The sequence below is a fragment of the Capra hircus genome, chromosome 13 (assembly GCF_001704415.2).
Source record: "Capra hircus breed San Clemente chromosome 13, ASM170441v1, whole genome shotgun sequence".
NCBI lineage: Eukaryota > Metazoa > Chordata > Mammalia > Artiodactyla > Bovidae > Capra > Capra hircus.
In genome coordinates, this window is record NC_030820.1 from 53,356,165 (window position 1) to 53,376,550 (window position 20,386).

The 20,386-nt window shown below is 57.1% G+C and overlaps 3 protein-coding genes and 1 non-coding gene across 14 annotated transcripts; 1 reads left to right on the top strand and 3 right to left on the bottom strand.

The window, feature by feature from the left end:
• LIME1 (Lck interacting transmembrane adaptor 1) lies at positions 429–3,178 on the bottom strand. Of its 4 annotated transcripts, XM_018057513.1 has the most exons (6): positions 2,672–3,178; positions 1,719–1,844; positions 1,481–1,538; positions 1,306–1,393; positions 873–1,222; positions 429–774 (listed from the first exon to the last, which is right to left on the bottom strand). In XM_018057513.1, exons 1-6 carry the CDS (start codon positions 3,073–3,075, stop codon positions 496–498), a joined length of 1,305 nt encoding a protein of 434 aa, XP_017913002.1. In that variant the 5' UTR covers positions 3,076–3,178; the 3' UTR covers positions 429–495. The 4 variants fall into 4 exon arrangements, with proteins under 4 accessions (XP_017913002.1, XP_017913003.1, XP_017913001.1 ...); XM_018057514.1 differs by having other exon boundaries at positions 1,306–1,538; positions 2,725–3,178; XM_018057512.1 differs by having other exon boundaries at positions 1,306–1,538.
• Positions 3,267–13,098, bottom strand: ZGPAT (zinc finger CCCH-type and G-patch domain containing). Its single transcript, XM_018057510.1, has 6 exons — positions 12,110–13,098; positions 5,345–5,478; positions 4,971–5,126; positions 4,304–4,423; positions 3,809–4,214; positions 3,267–3,680 (listed from the first exon to the last, which is right to left on the bottom strand). Exons 1-6 carry the CDS (start codon positions 12,694–12,696, stop codon positions 3,542–3,544), a joined length of 1,542 nt encoding a protein of 513 aa, XP_017912999.1. The 5' UTR covers positions 12,697–13,098; the 3' UTR covers positions 3,267–3,541.
• Positions 13,276–19,943, top strand: ARFRP1 (ADP ribosylation factor related protein 1). Of its 8 annotated transcripts, none has more exons than XM_018057516.1 (8): positions 13,279–13,421; positions 13,892–13,990; positions 14,234–14,321; positions 14,522–14,604; positions 17,794–17,875; positions 18,089–18,159; positions 18,690–18,862; positions 18,931–19,943. In XM_018057516.1, the coding sequence occupies exons 2-8, from the start codon at positions 13,898–13,900 to the stop codon at positions 19,016–19,018; spliced, it is 678 nt and encodes a 225-aa protein (XP_017913005.1). In that variant the 5' UTR covers positions 13,279–13,421; positions 13,892–13,897; the 3' UTR covers positions 19,019–19,943. The 8 variants fall into 8 exon arrangements, with proteins under 8 accessions (XP_017913012.1, XP_017913011.1, XP_017913005.1 ...); XM_018057520.1 differs by having other exon boundaries at positions 13,897–13,990; XM_018057517.1 differs by having other exon boundaries at positions 13,286–13,421; positions 18,762–18,862.
• TRNAS-GGA lies at positions 14,816–14,887 on the bottom strand. The gene has a single exon. It is a non-coding gene; the product is annotated as a tRNA-Ser (tRNA).

The window sequence follows — 20,386 nt, forward strand, 5'->3', positions numbered from 1 at the left end:
CTCCCTGGAGCAGGTTATTCTTTAACGTACGACTGCCCACCTCCCCCTTCCCTTATGTAACTCCAGGGACTGTGGCGGAGCTTTCCCTGGTGATCAGCGGCCACCGTGCGGCCCAGCTCACTTCTCCGAGGAACTCCTCAGCCTGAGGACCGCCCCCCAGGGCTTGGTCCCCTTCCCACTAGCCCGACCAGAAGCCCCAGCTGACCTGGCCCAAGTACCTGGCACGCCCAGCGGAACCAACCCCCACCCCCAAGGCTCTCAGGGTGAGGAAGAGCAGGCTGAGGTATAGGGATCTGGGGCTTTATTGAGACCCTGCCCTGCAGAGGACATGGCAGCCAGGATCCGGGGGACCCCACATGCTGGCAGCGCTGCTGTCTGGAATTTGTGTTGTTAGTTGCGTGTGGGGGAAAGGAGGGTTCGCAGCCCACTCTGGAGGAAGGATCATCTGTAATTGGGTGTTCAGGGTAGGGAGGCGATGAAGACCCCTCCCTAGGCTTAGACAGGAAGCAAAGTGTCTCTGTGCTCTGCACACGTCCTTTCCTGATAGGAGCTGGAGCTCGGATGTTCCAGAGGTGCTCCCATCTCCTGGATGCTCTCATACACGTTTTCCAGGAGGCTCTTGTCCATAGCCAGGCCCCCAAGAGGGAGGACCTCGTAGGCTGGGTCACTCCCCAGAGCCAAAATTGCTCCCCCACCTTTGGGGTCTGGCTGGTCTGTGGCAGGTCCTGGGTCCCTCCTTTTAGGTTTGTTGACCCTGGAATACAGGATGTCCACCTGGAGAAAGGAAGCCAGCCCAGGGAGGAGTCAGTGCCATCCACTCAGTGAAGGATCTGCCCAGTCCCACCCACCCTATCTGACATCCTTTGGGTTACCTGAGTGGGTGGGGTTGCCTCGACCTTCCCCTGCCCCAGGCCTTGGGGGCCCTGATCTGTTCCCCTGAACTTCTGGACACAAGCATACTCAGCTACCACAGGTCTGGCCTCAGGCCCAGGCCTGGCATAGCTGCTGGTCAGCCGTGCCCCTGCCCACACCCCAGAGCTAACTGCCAGCCTGGCCCTGGGGATTGTTGCCAGCCCCACGTTGGAATAGGTGGCCTCTGGGCCAGTGGAGGGCGCAGCCAGGGGCAGCTCCTGGTGTGAGAAGGGTGCCGGGGGCCTGGTCATGCCTCTGGATGCCTCCAGCCACTGTGGACGTAGGAGATCCATGCTGGCAGGCCGTGGGGCTGTGGGCGGAGAGAGGGCAGAGGTTACTGGGGGTCTGGGGATGCCTGCCCACCTCCAGGCCCCAGCCCTCCCACCAGCTCACCTCTGCTACAGGGCCGGCTGCGGTGCAGTTCATGCAGCCTGGTGTCTGACTTGCTGAGGGAGCAGTGGTGGGGTCGTCTTAGCAGTGACTGGGGGCAAGGAAGGCTGGTCAGCCTCCAGATGGCCCCACCCTGGCCCCAGGAACAGTCTGGCCTCAGGGACACTCTGGCACTCACCACTTCTGCTGGCATTGCACTGCCTTGCAGCCTGGACAGCTGCCTCCGTGCCTGCTTCCTGGGTGCCAGAGGATCATCAGCCCAGGGAGGCAGAGACATGGGTCAGAGATGACAGCCTCCGGTCCAAGGCCCATCAGGAAGTATGTGTACAGAGCCATGCTGGGCCTGCCTGAGTCCCGCCCCCTCTGGCTGGAGAGCTGAGCCAGGCCCCACCCAGGCCAGGCAGAGATGGACATACCTGTTGCAGGCTGTGCACAACACCCACAGCCAGAGGAGCAGCGTGAGGCACCCTAGGACCCAGAGAGCAGGAGGGACTGAGGACCCCTGTAGCCTCATCCTGTGAAGATGTGGACGAGCCTGCAAGCTGAAGACTGGTGCTGGAGGCTGAGGGACTGGGAACCCACCTGATAGCCCCACTTCTGTGTCTCATGCTGCCAGGAGGTCCCTTTCCCGCTGTGCGCTGACTCAGCACACAGGAAACCCCCGTCTCGGTAGCTCCTCCCTCCTACGGAGGCCGAGGGGGCACGCCTTGGCGCCCACCTTCCCATCTCTGCCGGGGGGGGGGGGGGGGTGTGCTGGTGTGAGGTGTGCTCTGCCTGGCCCCCACAAGGACCTGAGCTGGCAAGGATGACCCAACTGATGGCTAAGCATGGGGCCTGACCAAGGCCCTGCTGTGGTCACAGGCTGAACCTGAGACCCAAGTCACACCCCAGGAAGGCAAGCCAGAGGCCACAGACTCACCTACAGCCACGTCCTGCCCAAGAATGGCTCCTATCCAGATGGTGCCTCCTGGCCATCAACTAGACTGGCCCCCCAGGGGCTGGGAAGCTGGGGGGTCAAGCAGGCTGGAGGGGCTACTCTGAACATGGACTCCCCTTCTCCCCTGGGCTCGCCACCCCTCCCCTCCCACTGCTGCTACCATTGGATGCCCACTTCCTGGAGTCTTGGCAGAGCTGCTCGGGGGCAGAGCTGAGCAAGTGTCCAGTCGCACAGAGCTACGGGGTGGGGAGTCTCTGGAGGTGAGGGCCAGTCTGCCCAGGCCCAGCAAGTGGGCTTTCCTCAACAGAGGGCCCAAGTCCCAATGCCCTGACCTAGTAGGGCCCAGTCCTCCCAGACTCCAGCGGTCAGCTGTCCTAGGAAGGCACTAAGGAGCTTGGGGCCCTGGCAGGCCGGAAGCGAGTGGGCACTCACCAAGGCCAGGACGTGGTGTGGGTCCTCCGTCTGGAGGCCAGAGTAGCACTCACCGAGACCGGGGTGTAGTGCAGCTCCACCGTCTGGGGTGGCAGGCAGCTTGGGCACCTTGAAGCACAGTGCCTTTGTCGCCTGCACCAGCTCCCCACTTCACTTCCTGTGTGCCTCATCTCATCTCCCCGCCACGGCAGCCACCCCCACCTGCTGTGGCCCCGCCTGGGGTCTAGACGGTACTTGGTGGGACGAGTTGGCACTGCCTCCACCCATGAAGTGGCAGGTGCGCGGGTGAGGAGACATGCACAACACCCCCAGCTCGCTGGGTCCTCCTGCCCCCTTAACAGTGCTACCCCAGGCCCAGCATGGCCAAGGTCTCCTCCCACCACTGCAGCACCAGCTCCACTCATTTGTGGGTGTCAGGCACTGTGGGGGGGGGCATCTGAGGCTGTGACCCACATCTGGGAGAGCAGCAAGGAGGCTCCTGGCTCTGGGTTTGGGCAGGGGCAGCAGGCTCACTCAGGACACCTCCAGCCCAGCCCTGTGACCTGGTGCAAAGACCCCTACTCCCCAAGGACCCCACAGCCAGTCAAGCCTCCAATGAAATCAGACACTGTGACAAAGTCACTTTAATGTCTTTGCTCACGAGACGCCCCAGGACACTGGCAGGTGGATTCAGTGGGCAGGGAAGCATCAGGAAGGGGCCGCTGCAGCCTGTTTCTGCTCAGCAGTGTCCACGTGCCGGAGGCCAGCAAGAAGGCCCTTTGTGGGGTGTAGCCACAGAGCAGGCTGGCCCTTCTGGTGGCATCCCCGCTGTCTGCCCGAGGGCAGCAGGAGCCGAGGCCCCTCAGTTCCATCCACAACACGTGCAGGACTCTAGAACTCAGTCATCTTCTTGTGAGTGTCGGCCTTCCTCTGTTCCCGCTGCAAGCCTGCCTCCTGGGCCCGGAGCTGCCCCAGCTGCCGCTGGGCCCCTGCCAGCTTCTCCTGCAGCTGGGCCGTTGTCACACTGTGCCTGGAGAGGGGCCCACATTCAGCACTGCCGTCCGCCTCCAGCCCCTCCTCAGACCCGGCCCGCCGCCCCCAAACTCTCTCAGGGGAAGCTGGGCAAGGGTGAGGTGCCTGGGGCAGGGCCACACATACCGGCCAGCGTTGCGGGCAAGGGCCTCCTGGATGCCCCGGATGGCTCGCTGGGTCTGCTCAATCTTCTCCTCGGTCTGGAGGAGCCGCAGGCTCAGGGCCCGTTTGGTACTCCTGCTGGCATGGTATACCTCCTTGCCACTCCTCCCAGGGGGTGCCGCCCCCACCTCTGGGGCCCCTGGAGCCCCGCCTTTCAGCTTCTCATTCAGGAAGTCGAACACACTGCGAGGAGGTGGGTGGCCCCCAGGTCCACTCCCTCTGCTCCGGCACTTTGGGGGCTTGCTGACACCAGCCTGGCCAGCCCGGGTTCTCTTCTGCAGGATTTCTGCACATTGGTCTAGTGACTTCCCACGTGGCAGCACCACAGCATGGACGGGCTCCACCCGGCCGTCTGCACGACGGCCCAGACCTAGGGGAACACCAGGCTGGCATTGCCACTGGACCCCTGGGCCATGATGTGGAGTCCCTCCTGTCCCCAGGCAGCACAAGTGCACTCACCCTTGCCAAACTCATAGCCCATCTTGGCGAGGAGTCTGGAGCCAATGCCCCGCGTGTGCACCTCCCAGCCGGCAAAAGCGGAGCTGCAGGTCCCGGGGTTGGCAGCACCAGGTTCCACCACTGCAGGTATCAGAGGGCAGTGGCTTAACCCAGCTAGATGCAGAGGATCCTGGGCTCCAGCCAAGGCTAACCCAAGAGCTCAGCTCTGCACAGCTCTGCACAACCAGCCCCCAGCATCCCCAGCACCCTGCCCAGGGCATGTGGCACAAGCAGAAGGCAGAGCCTAGCCGTTTCCATGACCTGGTCACAGGATGGCCCCCTTCCACGCTCCCTGTTCCCTTGTGGAGAGCAGTCCTCCCCTCCATCAGTATGGACAATGCGGCTAACAGACCCCATGTGGGCACCCCCACCCCTGGGGGGAGGCTAGACACTGACAGCCGATCCTTCATCCAGCCAACAGGTCCCCGTGCCCTGCAGGAAGCTGTCCCTTCCTGTGCATCCCATCCCCTCCCGCGGCTTGCGTGGGACTATGGTTTCTGCGTCTGTGGGTCTCTGGACGTGCCCCAGGTCCATCACACACCCTCGTCTCCCCGGGAGTGTGTCCTTGTACTGACCACAGTGTGGGCCCTGCCAGCCGGGAGCCTCTTGGGGGTGGCAGCAGCCATACCTCGAGCATAGCTGGGGTCGTCTGCATCGCTGCCGTCTGAGTCAGAGGACCCTGCAGGATCTGTGCGCAGTGGGGGCAGGATGCTGTCCCCTTCTACCACAGCCTCTTTCAACAGCAGAGAGTCAAACTTGACTGTGTAGTAGCCGCTGTCTACATCTGGAGGGGCACAGAGGCAGCAGGGCAGCACACGGAAGTAGCCGCTCTGGAAGGTGGGAGCAGGGTGGGGCCAAAACCAAGGGGGCCTTGCTCTTCTCATGTGTGGGGTGGGACCCCAACACCCACCCAGAGGAGGAGTCACGCAGGACTAACACATGTGACACATGAAGAGGGCTTCCTGGGAAGGGCCTGTCAGGGAGGCCCCGGGGCAGCCTCACCAGTGATCCGTGCTGGGTACCACAGACCATCCTGCCGCTTGGCCAGACACGCAGAACCAGCCTGCAGGGAGCTCAGGTCCGGGTCCTGGAAGGGGCGCAGCTCGTCCACTGAGACTACCTGCCCGTGCGAGAACCTGCAGAGAGGGCCGCATAACTCAGGTATGGCCACCAGGGTCCCACAAGCCCAGATAATCCAGTCTACCTGCCTGGACACTGTCCAGTGGAGAGATGAATGGAGAGAGGGACACACAGGTCCACACAGACATCCACAGACACACATATAATACACAATTATGCGCATCTACACTGAACACATGTATACACACGCAACATCCACACACACACGTACACATCCACACATATACACTCAACATGTATACACACACATCACACCCATAGACACGTACACACACCTACACACACATACACTGAACACATGTATTCACATGCAATATACTCATGCACATATGTATACACACCCAGATGTATACACTGAACATGTGTATTAATATGTATGCACACCCATACCTATACATGCATACATATATACACAGGCACACATATAAGTGCACTCATGCACACATGTATGTACACACATGCATGGACACAGAGGCACATACATTCACACATGCACCATACACAGGCATACACACACTGACTACACACAAGCACACAAATACGTGTATGCACATGTGTGTACACATGCACACGTATGGACACACATACTGTGCTTGTGCTCTCTCAGATGGACCTGGGTGCCCCAAGGACTAGAGGCTTCTGGTTACTCTCCAGCCTCCTGGGCTAGAGTCACGCACACACAGGCACACATGTGGCTGGGAGACACACTTGTGACAACAGTTCCCTGGCACCTCTCCGCTGGACACAACAGGTCATCAAGACAGGGGGTCTGCTTGCATCACTCACAGGACTGAGGCCTCCCCAGCCAACTAGGAGGACCTGGTTGTAATGGTGCTGCCTTGTCTTTGTCACTGAAACAGTGACACCAAAACGAAAACCAGGAGAGAGGAGGTGGGACAGGAAGTGTGGGAACAGAGGGCTGCAACTTTGAACTTGGCCAAATAAAGACATGAAGCCACCAGGCACACATCTCTTGCAGTGCCCCCATTTCAGGGAGGAAGCGTTCTAACCCACAAAAGCAAGCAAAGATAGGCCCTGGCTCCGACACACAGCCAGCCTCGCGTGAAGAGACCGTGGGGAGACTGTGGGGAGAAAGGAGAGGCGAGAAGGCATTTCAGTCACCTTCCTGGGTGGAGTTCTGGGAGGTTCCTTCTCACCCCTGCCCGTCCTCGGGCACCCAGGGTACTGCCACTGACCAGTGGCACCAGCAGATGCAAGACCAGTCCCTGTGTCTTTTGGCGGGCACGGTGGTTGAAAAGTCCAGTTCAACCGAGGAAAGAGACCCAGACCCAAGGGGAATTTGGCCAAACTCCTCCTCAACACACCCAGACACCGCCAATAAACCTCCCTGCAAGAATCTTCAGTACTCTTAGAAGCCTTAAATTTGGTTGTCCTCCTTAAGCCAGCAAGTGCGTCTATGAAATGACCCTAGAAAAGTATGGTAGACTTTGCATATGGTGGACATATGCAAAAATTGAGCCAGAAGGGTATGAACCAAACATGTAAGACTCAGAAATAACCGAAGTTCCCAATCGTGGGAGTAGTTAACGGCATGTGCATGAAATCAACGTCAACTAAGAGCACAGGCAGCCTGACCAATGGAATGAAGGGGACCCAGGAAAAGCCTCACGCAGGACAAGAGGTGTTACTAAAGAGGCAGGAAAAGACAGACTACAATTTTCATAAGGAAAAAATTTAAAATGTTTCCCAAACTCAAACCCCCTGCAACACCCCTACTTAATCATCTACCTCACAACATTTATGAATAGTGCTTATGATTTATGAGTAATTATAATTATTTGTGAATAATTATAATTATTTATGAATAACACCATCTAGAATAATAAGTAAACACATGAACGAGAAAACAAGCATTTAGAATAAGTACACATCATAACTGTGGTTTATCCCAGGAATGCAAGGGTGGTTCAACAGGTGAAAGCCATTCAATGAAACGACACATCAACAGAACACAAGCATATCAACTGATACAGAAAAGACACCTGGAAAAAACCCAACGACCTCACTTGTTAAAAACACTCAACCTGATAAACAGCATCTATGGAAAATCCACAGTTCAGATCACACTCAAGGAGGGGAGGAGGGGTACTTTCCCCTAAGATCAGGAACCAGACAGGAAGTGCTCCTGCCACTTGCATTCAGTACAGTACTGGAAGTTCTAGGCGGGGCAGTTAAACAAGAAAAAGAAATAAAAGCAGCCGAATTGGAAGAGAATAGGCAAAAGTATCTCTGTTTGTCAATGACGTAATTGTATATACGTGCTGTGCTCAGTCGTGTCTGATTCTTTGTGCCCCCAAGGACTGCAGACTGCCATGCTCCTCTGTCTATGGCATTTCCCAGGCAAGAATACTGGAGCGGGTTACCATTTCCTCCTCAAGGGGATCTTCCCAATGCAGAGATCGAACTCACATCTCCTGTGGCTCCTGCATTGGCAAGTAGATTCTATACCACTGAGCCACCTGGGAAGCCCCAGGAAATTGGATACCCACATGCAAACGAATGAAGTTGGATACTTACATCATACCATTAGAGCAGGTAATTTACAAGGGAAAAAAGAACTTTTTAACAATATTTTATGTCAAAATTGAGTAAGTTATATCAAATATTCAAGGAAAGCAATATGAACCAAGAATCATATACATGTTCATCAAAACTGCTGAATTGTGTCTTCATGACACAACCAGAGCCTAACAGACATGCTGCTGCTAAGTCACTTCAGTCGTGTCTGACTCTGTGTGACCCCACAGACGGCAGCCCACCAGGCTCCCCCATCCCTGGGATTCTCCAGGCAAAAACACTAGAGTGGATTGCCATTTCCTTCTCCAATGCATGAAAGTGAAAAGTGAAAGTGAAGTCGCTCAGTCGTGTCCAACTCTTAGCGACTCCATGGACTGCAGCCCACCAGGCTCCTCCATCCGTGGGATTTTACAGGGAAGAGCACTGGAGTGGGGTGCCATTGCCTTCTCTGAACAGACATGCTAGGTCTCTACAAATGTTATTCCTGTGAGCCCTTCCTAAAGAACCTACCAGAAAATGAGTCTCAGACTACCAACACGACTAAGAAGACCCTGACAGATGGGCAGATGGGAGCAGGAGACGCTAAGTTCCTTCCAGAACTAGCGCTGAGAGTGAAGGGAGACAATGGGCTGCGACAGCCATGAGAGCCAGCTGCGCAGGTCTAGTGCAGTCAGATGGCAGGGAGAGTGGGAGGTGCGCGTCAGAACACTCTGAACAGTCTTCAGTCGTCATGACTAAAGAATGAATGCTGTTCTGACAGCGTCCTGTGTATGCAGAATGGGATAAAACAAGTTAATTACGGGATGTTGGTCCTTGAAAACCAGAATCCTGAGGGAGAGAAGGATATACAGATGCAATCCAGAAAAGATTAAGAAATCAGTATGAACTCACTAGGCACTCGTCCTTGAACATACAGATGCACTAACACAGATGTCAGCGTGTGTCCACCTGCACTTCTAGCTCTGTCTGCTGAAGAGACCTAGCATTGAGCCCCCTGCAGCGAAGTGCATCCCAGGGCCTCCCTATGAGCCTTGAAATAGCATCTGCCACTAAAAGAAACCAGGGTTTCTCAGAGACTTGGCTGCTTTCAGGTCTGTGGCAGGAAGAGCACAGGTGAGGGTGGGGAATCCTGATTTCCGAGACCGTGTCAAGAGGGCGAGGAGCCAACATGAAAAGGCTCCACCTGGCAAGGGTGGGACAGCTTGAGTTTCAGTAAAAATCAGCATTTCAGTGGACTGAAATTCATCAAATGCATTTAAGTCCATCAGTCCACAAGGATGTTAAATATTTTTTAAAATGAATTTATCACCTCAGGATCAACGAGAACCAATTTGTTATCTTGGAAACCAAGCAAACAAAAGAGAAACATCAGGCATTATCCTGCCTTTTCTATACAATCTGTCCTACTACCTAGCCGGCTTCTACGGGAGGAGAGGTGACTCTGAAACATCCTAGCTGGTAAATGAGCTGGTGGAGCTGAAAGCTCCTTGTTGCAATACACACCATACCAGCAGATCCAGGCACTGAGCATCACGTGCTGTGAGAGGCAGCAGAGCCCTGAGTTGTGCCCAGGTGGGGCCCCGAGAGTGAGCAGGTCCCAGGTCCAGCTGCCAGCCTTCTGGTCACTGCAAGAATGTGCTGGGCTGCACCAGGGCGGTGGGTGATGGTCAGCGTTAGAGGGTCTGCCCCTTCAACAGTGAAACTGGGAGGCCAGGAAAGGCAGGGGTGGGGGTACACAGTCAGATTCAGACAGCAGCCTTTAGACGTGAGCAAGATTAAACTACAACATTTATACCTTAGCCATATCTCAGTGATATGCCACAAGGAACACATGGAGGCGATTATCATAAAGGTTGGGGTGGTGATTCTTTTTGGAAGAGGGAGAAGGCTGTGTTTGGGCTGAGGCACAGAGGACCCCAGAGTAACCGGCAGCTTTGTAGTTTTCAGCTGAGTACTCGAGTGTTACAGTGATCCCTTGTGCTGTCTTTACTTTCTGGATTTGACCTTTTTCACAACAAGATAAAAATTTTAAGTCCACTGTGTCCTTATTCCATGTTAGGTACTGTTTTTTTATGCATATTAATGTATTCCAGCCTCTCAACAACTGCAAAAGACATGCTCCTCTCCTTTTTATGGATAAGGATACTGAAACACAGAGTGATAAAGTTAGAACAACGTATGAAAAAATATGCAATCTTCCTAATAATCGAGGAAATACAAGTTCAATCAAGACCACCTCTTCACTTCAGTAGGTACGAATCCCCAAGTTAGAGAACGTGACCAAGAGTGACTAGGGTGACCACGACAGAGCAGACCAGGGGCTTAGAAGCAGACAGCGCGCAAGGAAAGAAAATGCTCACGCCATCCACACTGGGGACATTCCCAACAGAGACAAAAGATGTGTACTAGAATTTTCAGTGTGTTCTTTTTAGTAAATAAAAACTGGGAAACACCAGGAGACAAAATAAACTATGGCATATGAATGAGGAAAAATAATAGCAGTTAAAATGCACAAAACGGTCCTATAAATATCAATGTAAACTTCTCTCCCAGACACGCTCAGTGAGAAGAGCAAGTTGCAAAACAAAGCAGGCTGTACAACATAGTTTAATTAGAAAATAAAGCACAAGAATATTCTGTTCACAGACACACGTGCCTGTAAAGGATTCACACGCTAGAGAGATGCTCATCATAGTTGCGGCAAGCCTCCCAGGAGGGGAGGATAGAAAGGCAGGTCCCAGGGTGCTTCAACACTACTTTATCTTTACAATAAAATTTTAAATAAGTAAATTTTAAACTAAAAATCCAAAGTAAAAGCAACAAAATAACTGTTACACCTGGGTGGTGGTGGGGTGGGTGGGCTGCATGGGTCAGGCCTGAAGCTGACAGCAGGCAGCAGCATGTCAGAGCCGGACTGCCCCTCGGGGGTCCAGCAACCACAGCAGCTGTAGGGCCTACCTGGCAGGCTTGCTGCCAGGTGAGTGAATACACGTGAAACCCCTGGAACAGTGCTGCCCAGAGGAAGCAGCACATGAATACGTCAGTTCTCATCCCCACATGGACGTGGCACAGGGACGGGGAGGAACCCTCCAGAGGGACCATGGCAGGAAGGATGGAGGGCTCCCTGCTCTGATCCTTAACTCTCTGCTGGGGGACAAGGCAGCACCCGCCCTGTGGAAGCTCAAGGAGGCTTATGACTGATTCATGCACTTTCCTGTATGTACACTACACTTTTCACAAAACTCATGAGGAAAAAGGAAAAAAAGGGGAACTGCACCAAGTAAGACTCTGGGCCCAGCAAAAATCTGTGAAGAAATAAGATAACCAAACAACTGAAGATATTGAATAGTTACCCTGGACTACTGATTAAAGAAGAAAATCATCTACTAGAAATCTCAGGAAATATTCCTTGGAAAGGAAATATAAGAAGCAAAATTAAATGTAATGTACACAAGGAAAACACAACATCATTACATTCGTGATTAAATACGAACAAGGTCTTGCTGTTAAGTTGGTGAGGTGTGAGAGTGACACGGAGGTAATTTTTAACTTAACATCCTTGTCACTTAGGTTAAGCCGGCATCCTGAAGTACTTACAGGCAAAATGCCCAGTAAGTCCTACAACCTGCTTTAAAATACTCCAGGGGCAGGAACAGAGAATACAAGAGCAGCAAAACATTGACCTACCATGACAGTGTGAGCAGTCTCTATGCTATTCTCCCTAGTTACCTGGGTGTTTGACCACTTCTCTAATAAAATATCTAAAATATAAGTAAATTTTAGAAGTTTCACTTTGAAGCATAGGACAGGTCAGGGAAAGGCGGCGGGGGCGGGGCGGGGCGGGGGCGGGGCTCCATTCTTTTCAACATAAACCCTTCTGTACTCCTGACATACCTGGGGAAAAGTCAAGAAGACCCCTAATGAAGGATACTGCTAGAAGAACCCCCTGCCCCTATAAAGTTCTCTTCTTCTCAGCATTTTGCTCGGCCAAGAAAAACAAAACTGCAAAGAACTGCAAAGGTTCTGTCCGCAAGTCCCCGCGCCCCCCCCCCCGCCCCCTGCTAGGGGCCTAGAGAACTCAAGCCTTACCTGCAGTTTTCCTGGAAGCGGCACTTCCCCTCCAGGAAGAACGGGCAGGGCTTCAGGGACTTGTGAGTGGGGTAGAGATAGAGCACGCGCACGCCCGGGGAGCCGTCGTCCGCCTCCTCGGTGCCCACTACCATGGCGTTGTGATACTCCAGGGTGCCCCAGGCACTGTAGTAGGGTGCGTTCACCTTTCTCCCACTCAGTGCTGCCCCGCCCTCCTCGTCCTCCCCGTCGTCCTCCTCCTGCCCAGGCTCCGTGGGTCCTGGCCCAGTCTCTCTCGAAGGAACAGTCTCCAGTTCTGCCCCGGGGGCTACTGGCACCTCCGCCGTCTCCACGATGGCATTTTGGAAAGCCAAAGGCTCAGCATCCTCCTGGACTGGGCGCTCTCCATCCAGCGCCGCCAGCAGCTTGCTCTTCCTGACCGACACCAGGCTGGCCTCAGTGAGCTCGATCAGCTCCTTCAGGTCCCCCTGCAGCTGGCGCAGGTCGGCCAGCTCCGAGGGATCCAGGCCAGCGCCCAGGGCGAGCTCCACCTGCTGCAGCTGCGCGTCGTAGGTCCGGAGGGCGGTCTGCAGGCTCTCCTCGTCCATCCTGGCGGGAGGGGCCGATTTCCCGCGCCTGCGGGGCTGGGTCCCTGGGTCCTCAGAGGGGAGGCGTGGGAGCCAGAGCTGCGGAGAAGAGAAGCCAGATGAGTCTGGGACAGACGGCCCCCGCAACGCCGGCACTGAGCGTTGGCCGACTGCAACCCTCGGTGGTCAGCCTGCGGAACCGTGAACAGCAGTCTCTTCGTTTGGACGTGGAGATATTTCAAGCTCCGAGAGGAGGAGCCAAAGCTGGCCCTTGGCCACTAGCCCCACGGCCTCGATTCCCTTCCCGGGAGCTGCCTTCAAGCTCTTCCGGGGTCTATGCGTCCAAGTCTTGTGTCCCCCGCCGGGCCCACCTCTGCGGCCTCGCGCCGCCCGTCTCCGCTCGGCCAGCAACCTCGGGCCAAGGCCCCGTTGCCCAGACCCCCTCGCCCCGGCCAGGCCCTCCTCCGAGCGGTTTCCCGGCCGCCGCCACAGACAGCCAGCCGGCCTCACCGGCCAAAGCCGTCCGGCGCCCCACTTCCGCCCTTGCAGCCCACAGGCGCTTCCGCCCGAGCGCCGCCGCCGGCGGAAGTGTCTGGCGCGGGGGCTGCCGGGAAGGCTCCGCCCCCTCCTCGGCCGACCAGCGCCCGTCCCGTCAGGCGCCGCGCGGGTTTAACGCCGGGTCGGTGGGTCAGGCGCGAGGCGGTTCCCCTGCTCTGCGGTTCGGGGGTCCGGCCGGACGGTCGCAGGTACATCGAGGCGGGTGGGCGGAGCTGGGCCCAGGCTCGGCGACCGGTCCGCAGTCTGTCCGCGCCGCCCGCCCGCCTCACGACTGCTCTGGGCAGTCACCAGCCCTCAGACGCCCCGCCTCTGAGAGGCGTTCGCGGCGGGCCGCGAGCTAAGGGGGCGTTAGTTAAGGAGACCCGAGGGGAGCAAAGCCTGAAGGGAGCCCGGGCGGGGGAGCAGCGAGAAGCGGGGCGGGGCAGGCTGCCCTCTGCCTGCGAACAGAGCGCCCGGGCCGGGCCGGAGAGGGCGTGTGGGCACCTGGAGCGCCGGGGCGATTGTGTAGCAGTTGCGGAGGCGAAGGCGGGCGGAGGGGAAGGGAGGGGAGGCAGAGCCAGGAGGGCCCTGGGCTCCAGCTGTGAGCGGCTGTGCGGGCAGCGGGACCCTCTGTCCACGGTGCGGGCCGTCTCGTCCGTGACCGATCTCGGGTGCCCAGGGCAGGATGTACACGCTGCTGTCGGGCCTATACAAGTACATGTTCCAGAAGGACGAGTACTGCGTCCTGATCCTGGGTCTGGACAACGCCGGGAAGACGGTGAGTGTGGCTCCGTGTCAGCGCCATCCCCCACCCCCACAGTCCTTTCGGTGTTTTTTTTAGCTGCGTGTTCTCCACCCCGGCAGGCTCTGAACCCTGCTTAAGGTCATAAGATAGTTACCACCAGCCGCTTTAAAAGGCAAACGTTATTCTCTTTTGCCTTGTTGTAAAGGAATAAGCCCCAGGAGGGGTGTTTGAAAACTATTGCAATTCTATCTCACGCCTCTTTTTCTCTGCCCTTAGACCTTCTTGGAGCAGTCAAAGACCCGATTCAACAAGAACTACAAGGGGATGAGTCTGTCCAAAATCACTACCACCGTGGGCCTAAACAGTAAGGGTCCTTTGGGCATGTGGGTTGGGGGCAGAACGCTGAGGATGCTGCAGTGTGCAAAGGCCACAGGTGAGGCCTCTGTTCCGGCTACCGTTGGTTCCAGCATCGTGCAGCGCAGGTTCAGCCTGCTTCTCCCAGGAGAGCTGGGAGCTGGTAGGTCAGGGATCAAAACTGCAGCCTCACCTGTCTCTTTTCTGCAGTCGGCACTGTGGACGTGGGAAAGGCCCGCCTGATGTTCTGGGACTTGGGGGGGCAGGAGGAGCTGCAGTCTCTGTGGGACAAGGTAAGATGGGTGGGTGCCACGTTGGCTCCCTGGCACCACCTCTATCTGGGTGGTACCTTAGTCTTGTCCTTCCTTTTCTCAGAGGTGAAGTTGCTCATTCGTGTTCGACTCTTTGCGACCCCATGGACTGTAGCCTACCAGGCTCCTCCCTCCATGGGATTCTCCAGGCAAGAGTACTGGAGTGGGTTGCCATTGCCTTCTCCAGGGGATCTTCCCAACCCAGGGATCGAACCTGGGTCTCCCGCATTCCAGGCGGATGCTTTAACCTCTAAGCCACCAGGGAAGCCTAGGATTCTTCTTCTTTCCTTACTCTTGGCAGCTTCTGTGACCCGTTTGGTTCCTGAGGCTCACCCCCATCCCAGTTCCTCAGTCACACCCCCAAGAGCAGGGACACACTGGTTCCTTTAGGTTTAGAGCTTTTGTTGCTAATCAGCACAAGATGAGACAAAGGATGCCTGAGGAGCAGGGAAGACACAATGCTTCTTTGGCTCTCAGTTTCAGCCAGGGCCTGAGTCTCCCCCATGGGGTCCCTCCTACTGAGGGGAGGATGTCCTCTAAGGCTCACAGTAGCTGTCTCTTCTTTTGACCTTTTGAAGCATTTCTGAGACCTCAGAATCGTAATTAGTCTTTCACTCAGCCTCTGCCAGGCACAGGGTCCAGCAGAGAGCAGGGTGGAATGAGCCTCTTCCCCTCCCCCACCTAGTGGATGCCGGAGGCACAGACAGGCTCACCCAGCTCTAGGGGCACAGATCACCCCAGTACTTGCTGATGTCTAATGCCCTAGTCTTGGTTTCTGGCTTGACCCCAGCAGGAGATCCTTGGTCATTTTCCCCTCCTCCCCAAAGTGTCCTCCCTGTCCTGATCTCCAGCCAAGAAGACCCTGTCCATTCCATGGCCAGAAGGTCATTGACAGGCTCTCTGTGACCATTTAAGTTGGACCAAGCCAGGGGCTGTTTGTTCAAACCTCAGATCCACACGGGGATCTGACATTCTTTACAGGCCAGGGTCCCAGAGTAGCAGGGGCAGTGTGTGTCAGAGTTTAGCCCCTGGCAAGTGTTGTGGGGGATGAAGATCTGGTCAGGGGCAGGGTCATCTTGGGCGCTGTCCCAAGTCAGGCCAAGCTGGCTGGGATCCCATCTCCTTGGCAGGTCACCATGGCGGGCAGCTATGACATGCTCGGGTAGCTCTGGTGGGTCAGAGTGGGTCCTGCAGGAGCTGACAAGGGGCCCTGTGCTGGACGCACTGCTCACCATGGCAGCCAGGACATAGCCAGTGAAGGTGCTCTGCTGCCCTTGCGCCTCTGGCTGGGGTCTGGCTCCTCCTGAGGGCAAGCCAGCTTGGTGGTTGGTGGTCACCCCCAGCTTCCACTTCTGGTCATGCCATGGCCTTGCCACTGCCGCCTCACGAGGACTGAGCCTGCCATCTTGGTAGGATGGGCCCTGGGTTTCTCACATGCTCCCCGACTCTTGAGACGGAGTGGGTGCCCTACCTCCTGCTGATGGCATCAGATGCCCCTGCCAGGCCAGGGCTTTGCTGGCCTCTGTGACTGGGTTGCACAGGGGTGCCATGTCCCCAGCCGTGTGAGTCACCAGGAGGGGTGTAAAGTGGGCCTCCTGCTCTCCCCTTGTTCTGAGACTATGTCCCGGGGCCTGTCCTTGCCTCCTTGTAGTCCGACAGCATCTGGTGGACCTTCACTCCCACCTTTACGGCCTTACCTCCACCCAGCACCTCTGCTCGTGCCGTGAGCTGGTACCTATAGGTCTGTGCACGTGCCAGCTGCAGACCATGTCTGTGGACCCAGTGGACCCTCTGGCACCCTGCCACAGGGAGGACTTCCAGGCCACACCTGAGAGCCTCCAGAGTGTGGGCATTGGTGACAACTGTGCTCAGGATCTGGGTCTAGTGGGCACCATAGGTTCACAGCTACCGCTGCTTCCTGGTCATCCCCCGCTGGTGGACCCAGCCCTCATCTGCCATGGCCCAGTCACACACCAGTTGAGGTTCTCTGCCACCACAGGGGTCCGGGGCCCAAGTAGTGATTCCCTTACTGACTTGCTGCAAACCCCACAGTGGCTCTGTCTGCCTAGGAAGCCTGCACTGTTGGGCTACAGCTCCTGGGTCCCGTATCACCCAAACAGGCCAGCCAGAGAGGCCTCAGGTTTGGGGTTCATGGTTGGTCTGTGGACCAGGAGGCCACCCATGTTGAGGGATGTGCGGGTGTTCCCAGTTCCTTAGTTCTTGCTGGGCAGGAGCTGGGGTGGAGACAAGGGGCAAGGATGTAGTCACCTGCTCCTGTGACATGGGTGTTTCTGTCCTTTTAACATCAGGACAGAAGGTGGATTCACCAGGCCTTGCTTCATGTGTCTGTTTCCCCAGGGATGCTGCTCTTCACTCCCCATAGCTCTCCCTGTACCCTGGGCTCTGGTGCTTGTGTGTGTGTAGGGGGGCTCTCTTGCGTGGCTGCTACTGCAGGAACCCAGAGCTGGCTGGCCTGCTGGTGCCAGCCTGCTGTGAAGTCACTTCAGTCGTGTCCTACTCTGTGCGACCCCAGAGACAAGGCTCCCCCTTCCTGGGATTCTCCAGGCAAGCACACTGGAGTGGGTTGCCATTTCCTTCTCCAGTGCATGAAAGTGAAAAGTGAAAGTGAAGTTGCTCAGTCGTGTCTGACTTCTAGCGACCCCATGGACTGCAGCCTACCAGGCTCCTCCACCCATGGGATTTTCCAGGCAAGAGTACTGGAGTGGGTTGCCACTGCTTTCCTACAGAGCTCCAAACTCCCTGGGATGGCTCTGTCATTGGCCGTGTTGTCCCATGTGGGGGTCAGAGCTGCCTTGAACGTGTAGGAGGCCTTCCCTGACTCCCTATTGGTATACCTACTGCCTTGCTGTCTGCACTGGGTCCCCCTACCCAGGTGTACAGAGACCCGGAGCCCCATCCTTTGTCCTCTGGCCACTCTCCTCAGGCCACAGGGGGTGTGGGTGGGTCTCAGCAGTGGATCCTGAAGTGGGGTTCAGAGCACAGCACCTGGGAAGTGGCTGAGGAAGGTGGCCACCCTGTCCCAGCAGGTTTGGGGTGTATCTGCACTCTGCCCCACCTCCAGGAAGCACCCTAGCAGGGTCTCCCAAGCTAGGGGCTGCCCTGAGGTGGCTGAGTGCCCGAGGCTCAGCACCTGGTTTTCCTCCTGCCCAGTACTATGCAGAGTGTCATGGCGTCATCTATGTCATCGACTCCACAGACGAGGAGCGGCTGTCTGAGTCCAAACAGGCGTTTGGTGGGTACAGCCAGCTAGGCTGGGGATGCGGGGAGTAGAGTGGGAGGGTTCTGTCTGCAGAGTCCCCATTCCAGAGCTGGGCTGGGGGTTGGTTGGGCCACGCCGGGACAGGAGGGCGCCAGCCAAGTGCATCCATGTGGGGTCGGCAAGGATGTGGGGACCTGTGTGGAGGCGGATGAAGGGTGCTCACTGCCGCCTCTCTGCCCGCCCCAGAGAAGATGGTCACAAGCGAGGCGCTGGACGGTGTCCCCATCCTGGTGCTGGCCAATAAGCAGGATGTTGAGGTGAGCCCCTAGGCCAAGTGGGCTCCTGCTCCCGCCAGATGGGGACCTCTCCCAGGGGAGGGCCACTGCCTTCCTCAGTTACCCTGAATGTGGCTGCCCCAGGCGAACAGAGCACCCCCACCCCCTGGTTACTTCCTGCTGTGCTGGCACCTCTGCACCAGAGGTAGCAGTCCCCCATTCCTCTGCAGCCGGGGCCTCCTGCTGGGCAGACCCAGGTGAAGGTCTGGAAAGAGTGCAGAAGCACCTCAGGGTGGGAGTCAGTGCTGACACCAACCTGTCTGCTGCCCTTGAGCACAGTAGCTGTGCTGGCCCCACTCCATGAACCACTGGTGAGAGGTGGCATCATGGCAGCCATTCGCATGGAGGGGGCCCTGAACAGACGGGTGGCATGTTCCTGTAGCATCTGGGTCGTGCTGCCAGGGTGTGTCTCCGTGAGGCTGCTAACCAGGCAGGTACCCTCCTGGACAGTAGCCAGGAGGCACCTCCTAGAAGGTGCCATGAAGCTTCCCACCTGCCCTCTACCCCCACAGCTCTGGAACTGCTCTGGGGGTAGAGGGTGGACAGGGTGGCAGGCCTACCCCTTATGGCCTCACCTCCCCCAGACTTGCCTCTCCATCCCTGACATCAAGACTGCGTTCAGCGACTGTGCCTCCAAGATCGGCAGGCGGGACTGCCTGACCCAGGCCTGCTCGGCCCTCACAGGGTGAGTGGGGTTCACCCTGGGCACCGGGGGTCACAGCCAGCCCTGCCTCATGCCCATTGTCTCCACAGCAAGGGGGTGCGCGAGGGCATCGAGTGGATGGTGAAGTGCGTCGTGCGGAATGTGCACCGGCCGCCACGGCAACGGGACATCACGTAGGCACACCTGCCTGTGTGCCCACCTCTTGTCCTGAAGAGTTCCTGCCCGCTCCACACCACCAATCCTGGGGGCTGGGTCGGCTTTGCCTTTTGGTTGTCCCATTTGCTTTGTTTCTTCTCTAAGACAAATTTTTCTGTGTCCAGAAAAGCGGAGGCTTCTGCTAGGGGTGCTGGGGCCTTAGGGATGCCAGCTTACCGCCAGCAGAACTTATGGCCATAACAGGCCTAGACCTGCCCGAGTCCCAGTCTGGGGCCCCCGCGGGCCACCTCTCCTTTTGGAGCTGCTGCCCCAGCAGGCCTGCCGGTTTGGCCCTGCATGGGGCCTTGATGGGGAGCTGCTTGGAAATAGGTGTTTCAGAGCTGTGGGGCCCTCCATAGTGCTCAAGGCTGCTCTGTGTGTCATGCCCATGGAGGCAGCTATGACTGTCCTTGGCCTCTGTCCCCTCTGATCTTGGACTCAGGTGGGGGGGTTGCTGTCCCTGTCCTGATGCAGCTTCAGGAGGAGGCAGGGAGACCTGCCTGGGAGGTTGTGAGCCCCACCCACTGACCCAGCCACCTTGTTTTGATCTCCAGGGAAAATGGGAAAGCTAGGTGGTTGTGCTGGGAGTGGGCATCTGTCCCCCCCCACCCTCAGCCTGCCTGCCACCCACCCAGAATAACCTAGAGATGAGCTTGGGGTGTGAGGAAGGCCAGCAGGGTCCCAAGGAGCCCAGGCTAGTAGTGTGCTGGGCCTGTGCTAGCTGGGGGTGAAGGCCGGGGTTGCTCTCAGGTCTGGGCCCTTTCCAGTCCTGTGTCCAGGAGCAGAGGCCCTCCAGGCAAGGCTGGTCCTCAGGACCCTCCCACATGGCCCTTGTGGAAGCCGGTGACACCCCATGAGCCTAGCCATGGGCAAAATAAAGAGTCGGAGTGGCTCCCATCCATCCTTCTCCAGAGGCCTGGTGGCTTTGTCTGAGGGTCAGGTTCCCCAGGCAGCTGGGGAGGAGATGCTGGGAAAAGGGTGAGTCAGGGCTGGGGGTGGGCGCCAGCTGCAGGTGAGGTGACTCATTGAGGGGGTGCTTTGATCCTTCCTCTCCCTGGGGCCCTTCCTGGAGGTCAGGCAGGAGCCTCCAGGGCTGGTGGGGGCTGCCAGGACTGGGAGTCCTAGGTTGATGAGTCAAGGCCTCATCTGAACCTGCCCCAGAACGGAAAAGCATCGTTTCCCAGAAAACGAGTGGGACACACTATCCTACCCAGAGGTCTTGGCTAGTCCCTTGCTGGGAAATTCCCTGCCACTTTGAGGAGGGTGGAGCCTCAAAGAGGGGCAGCTTGAAGGTGACACTTCATGGCACTTCAGGGCACAGACTGGCACTGACCACTCTGACTTGCCTAT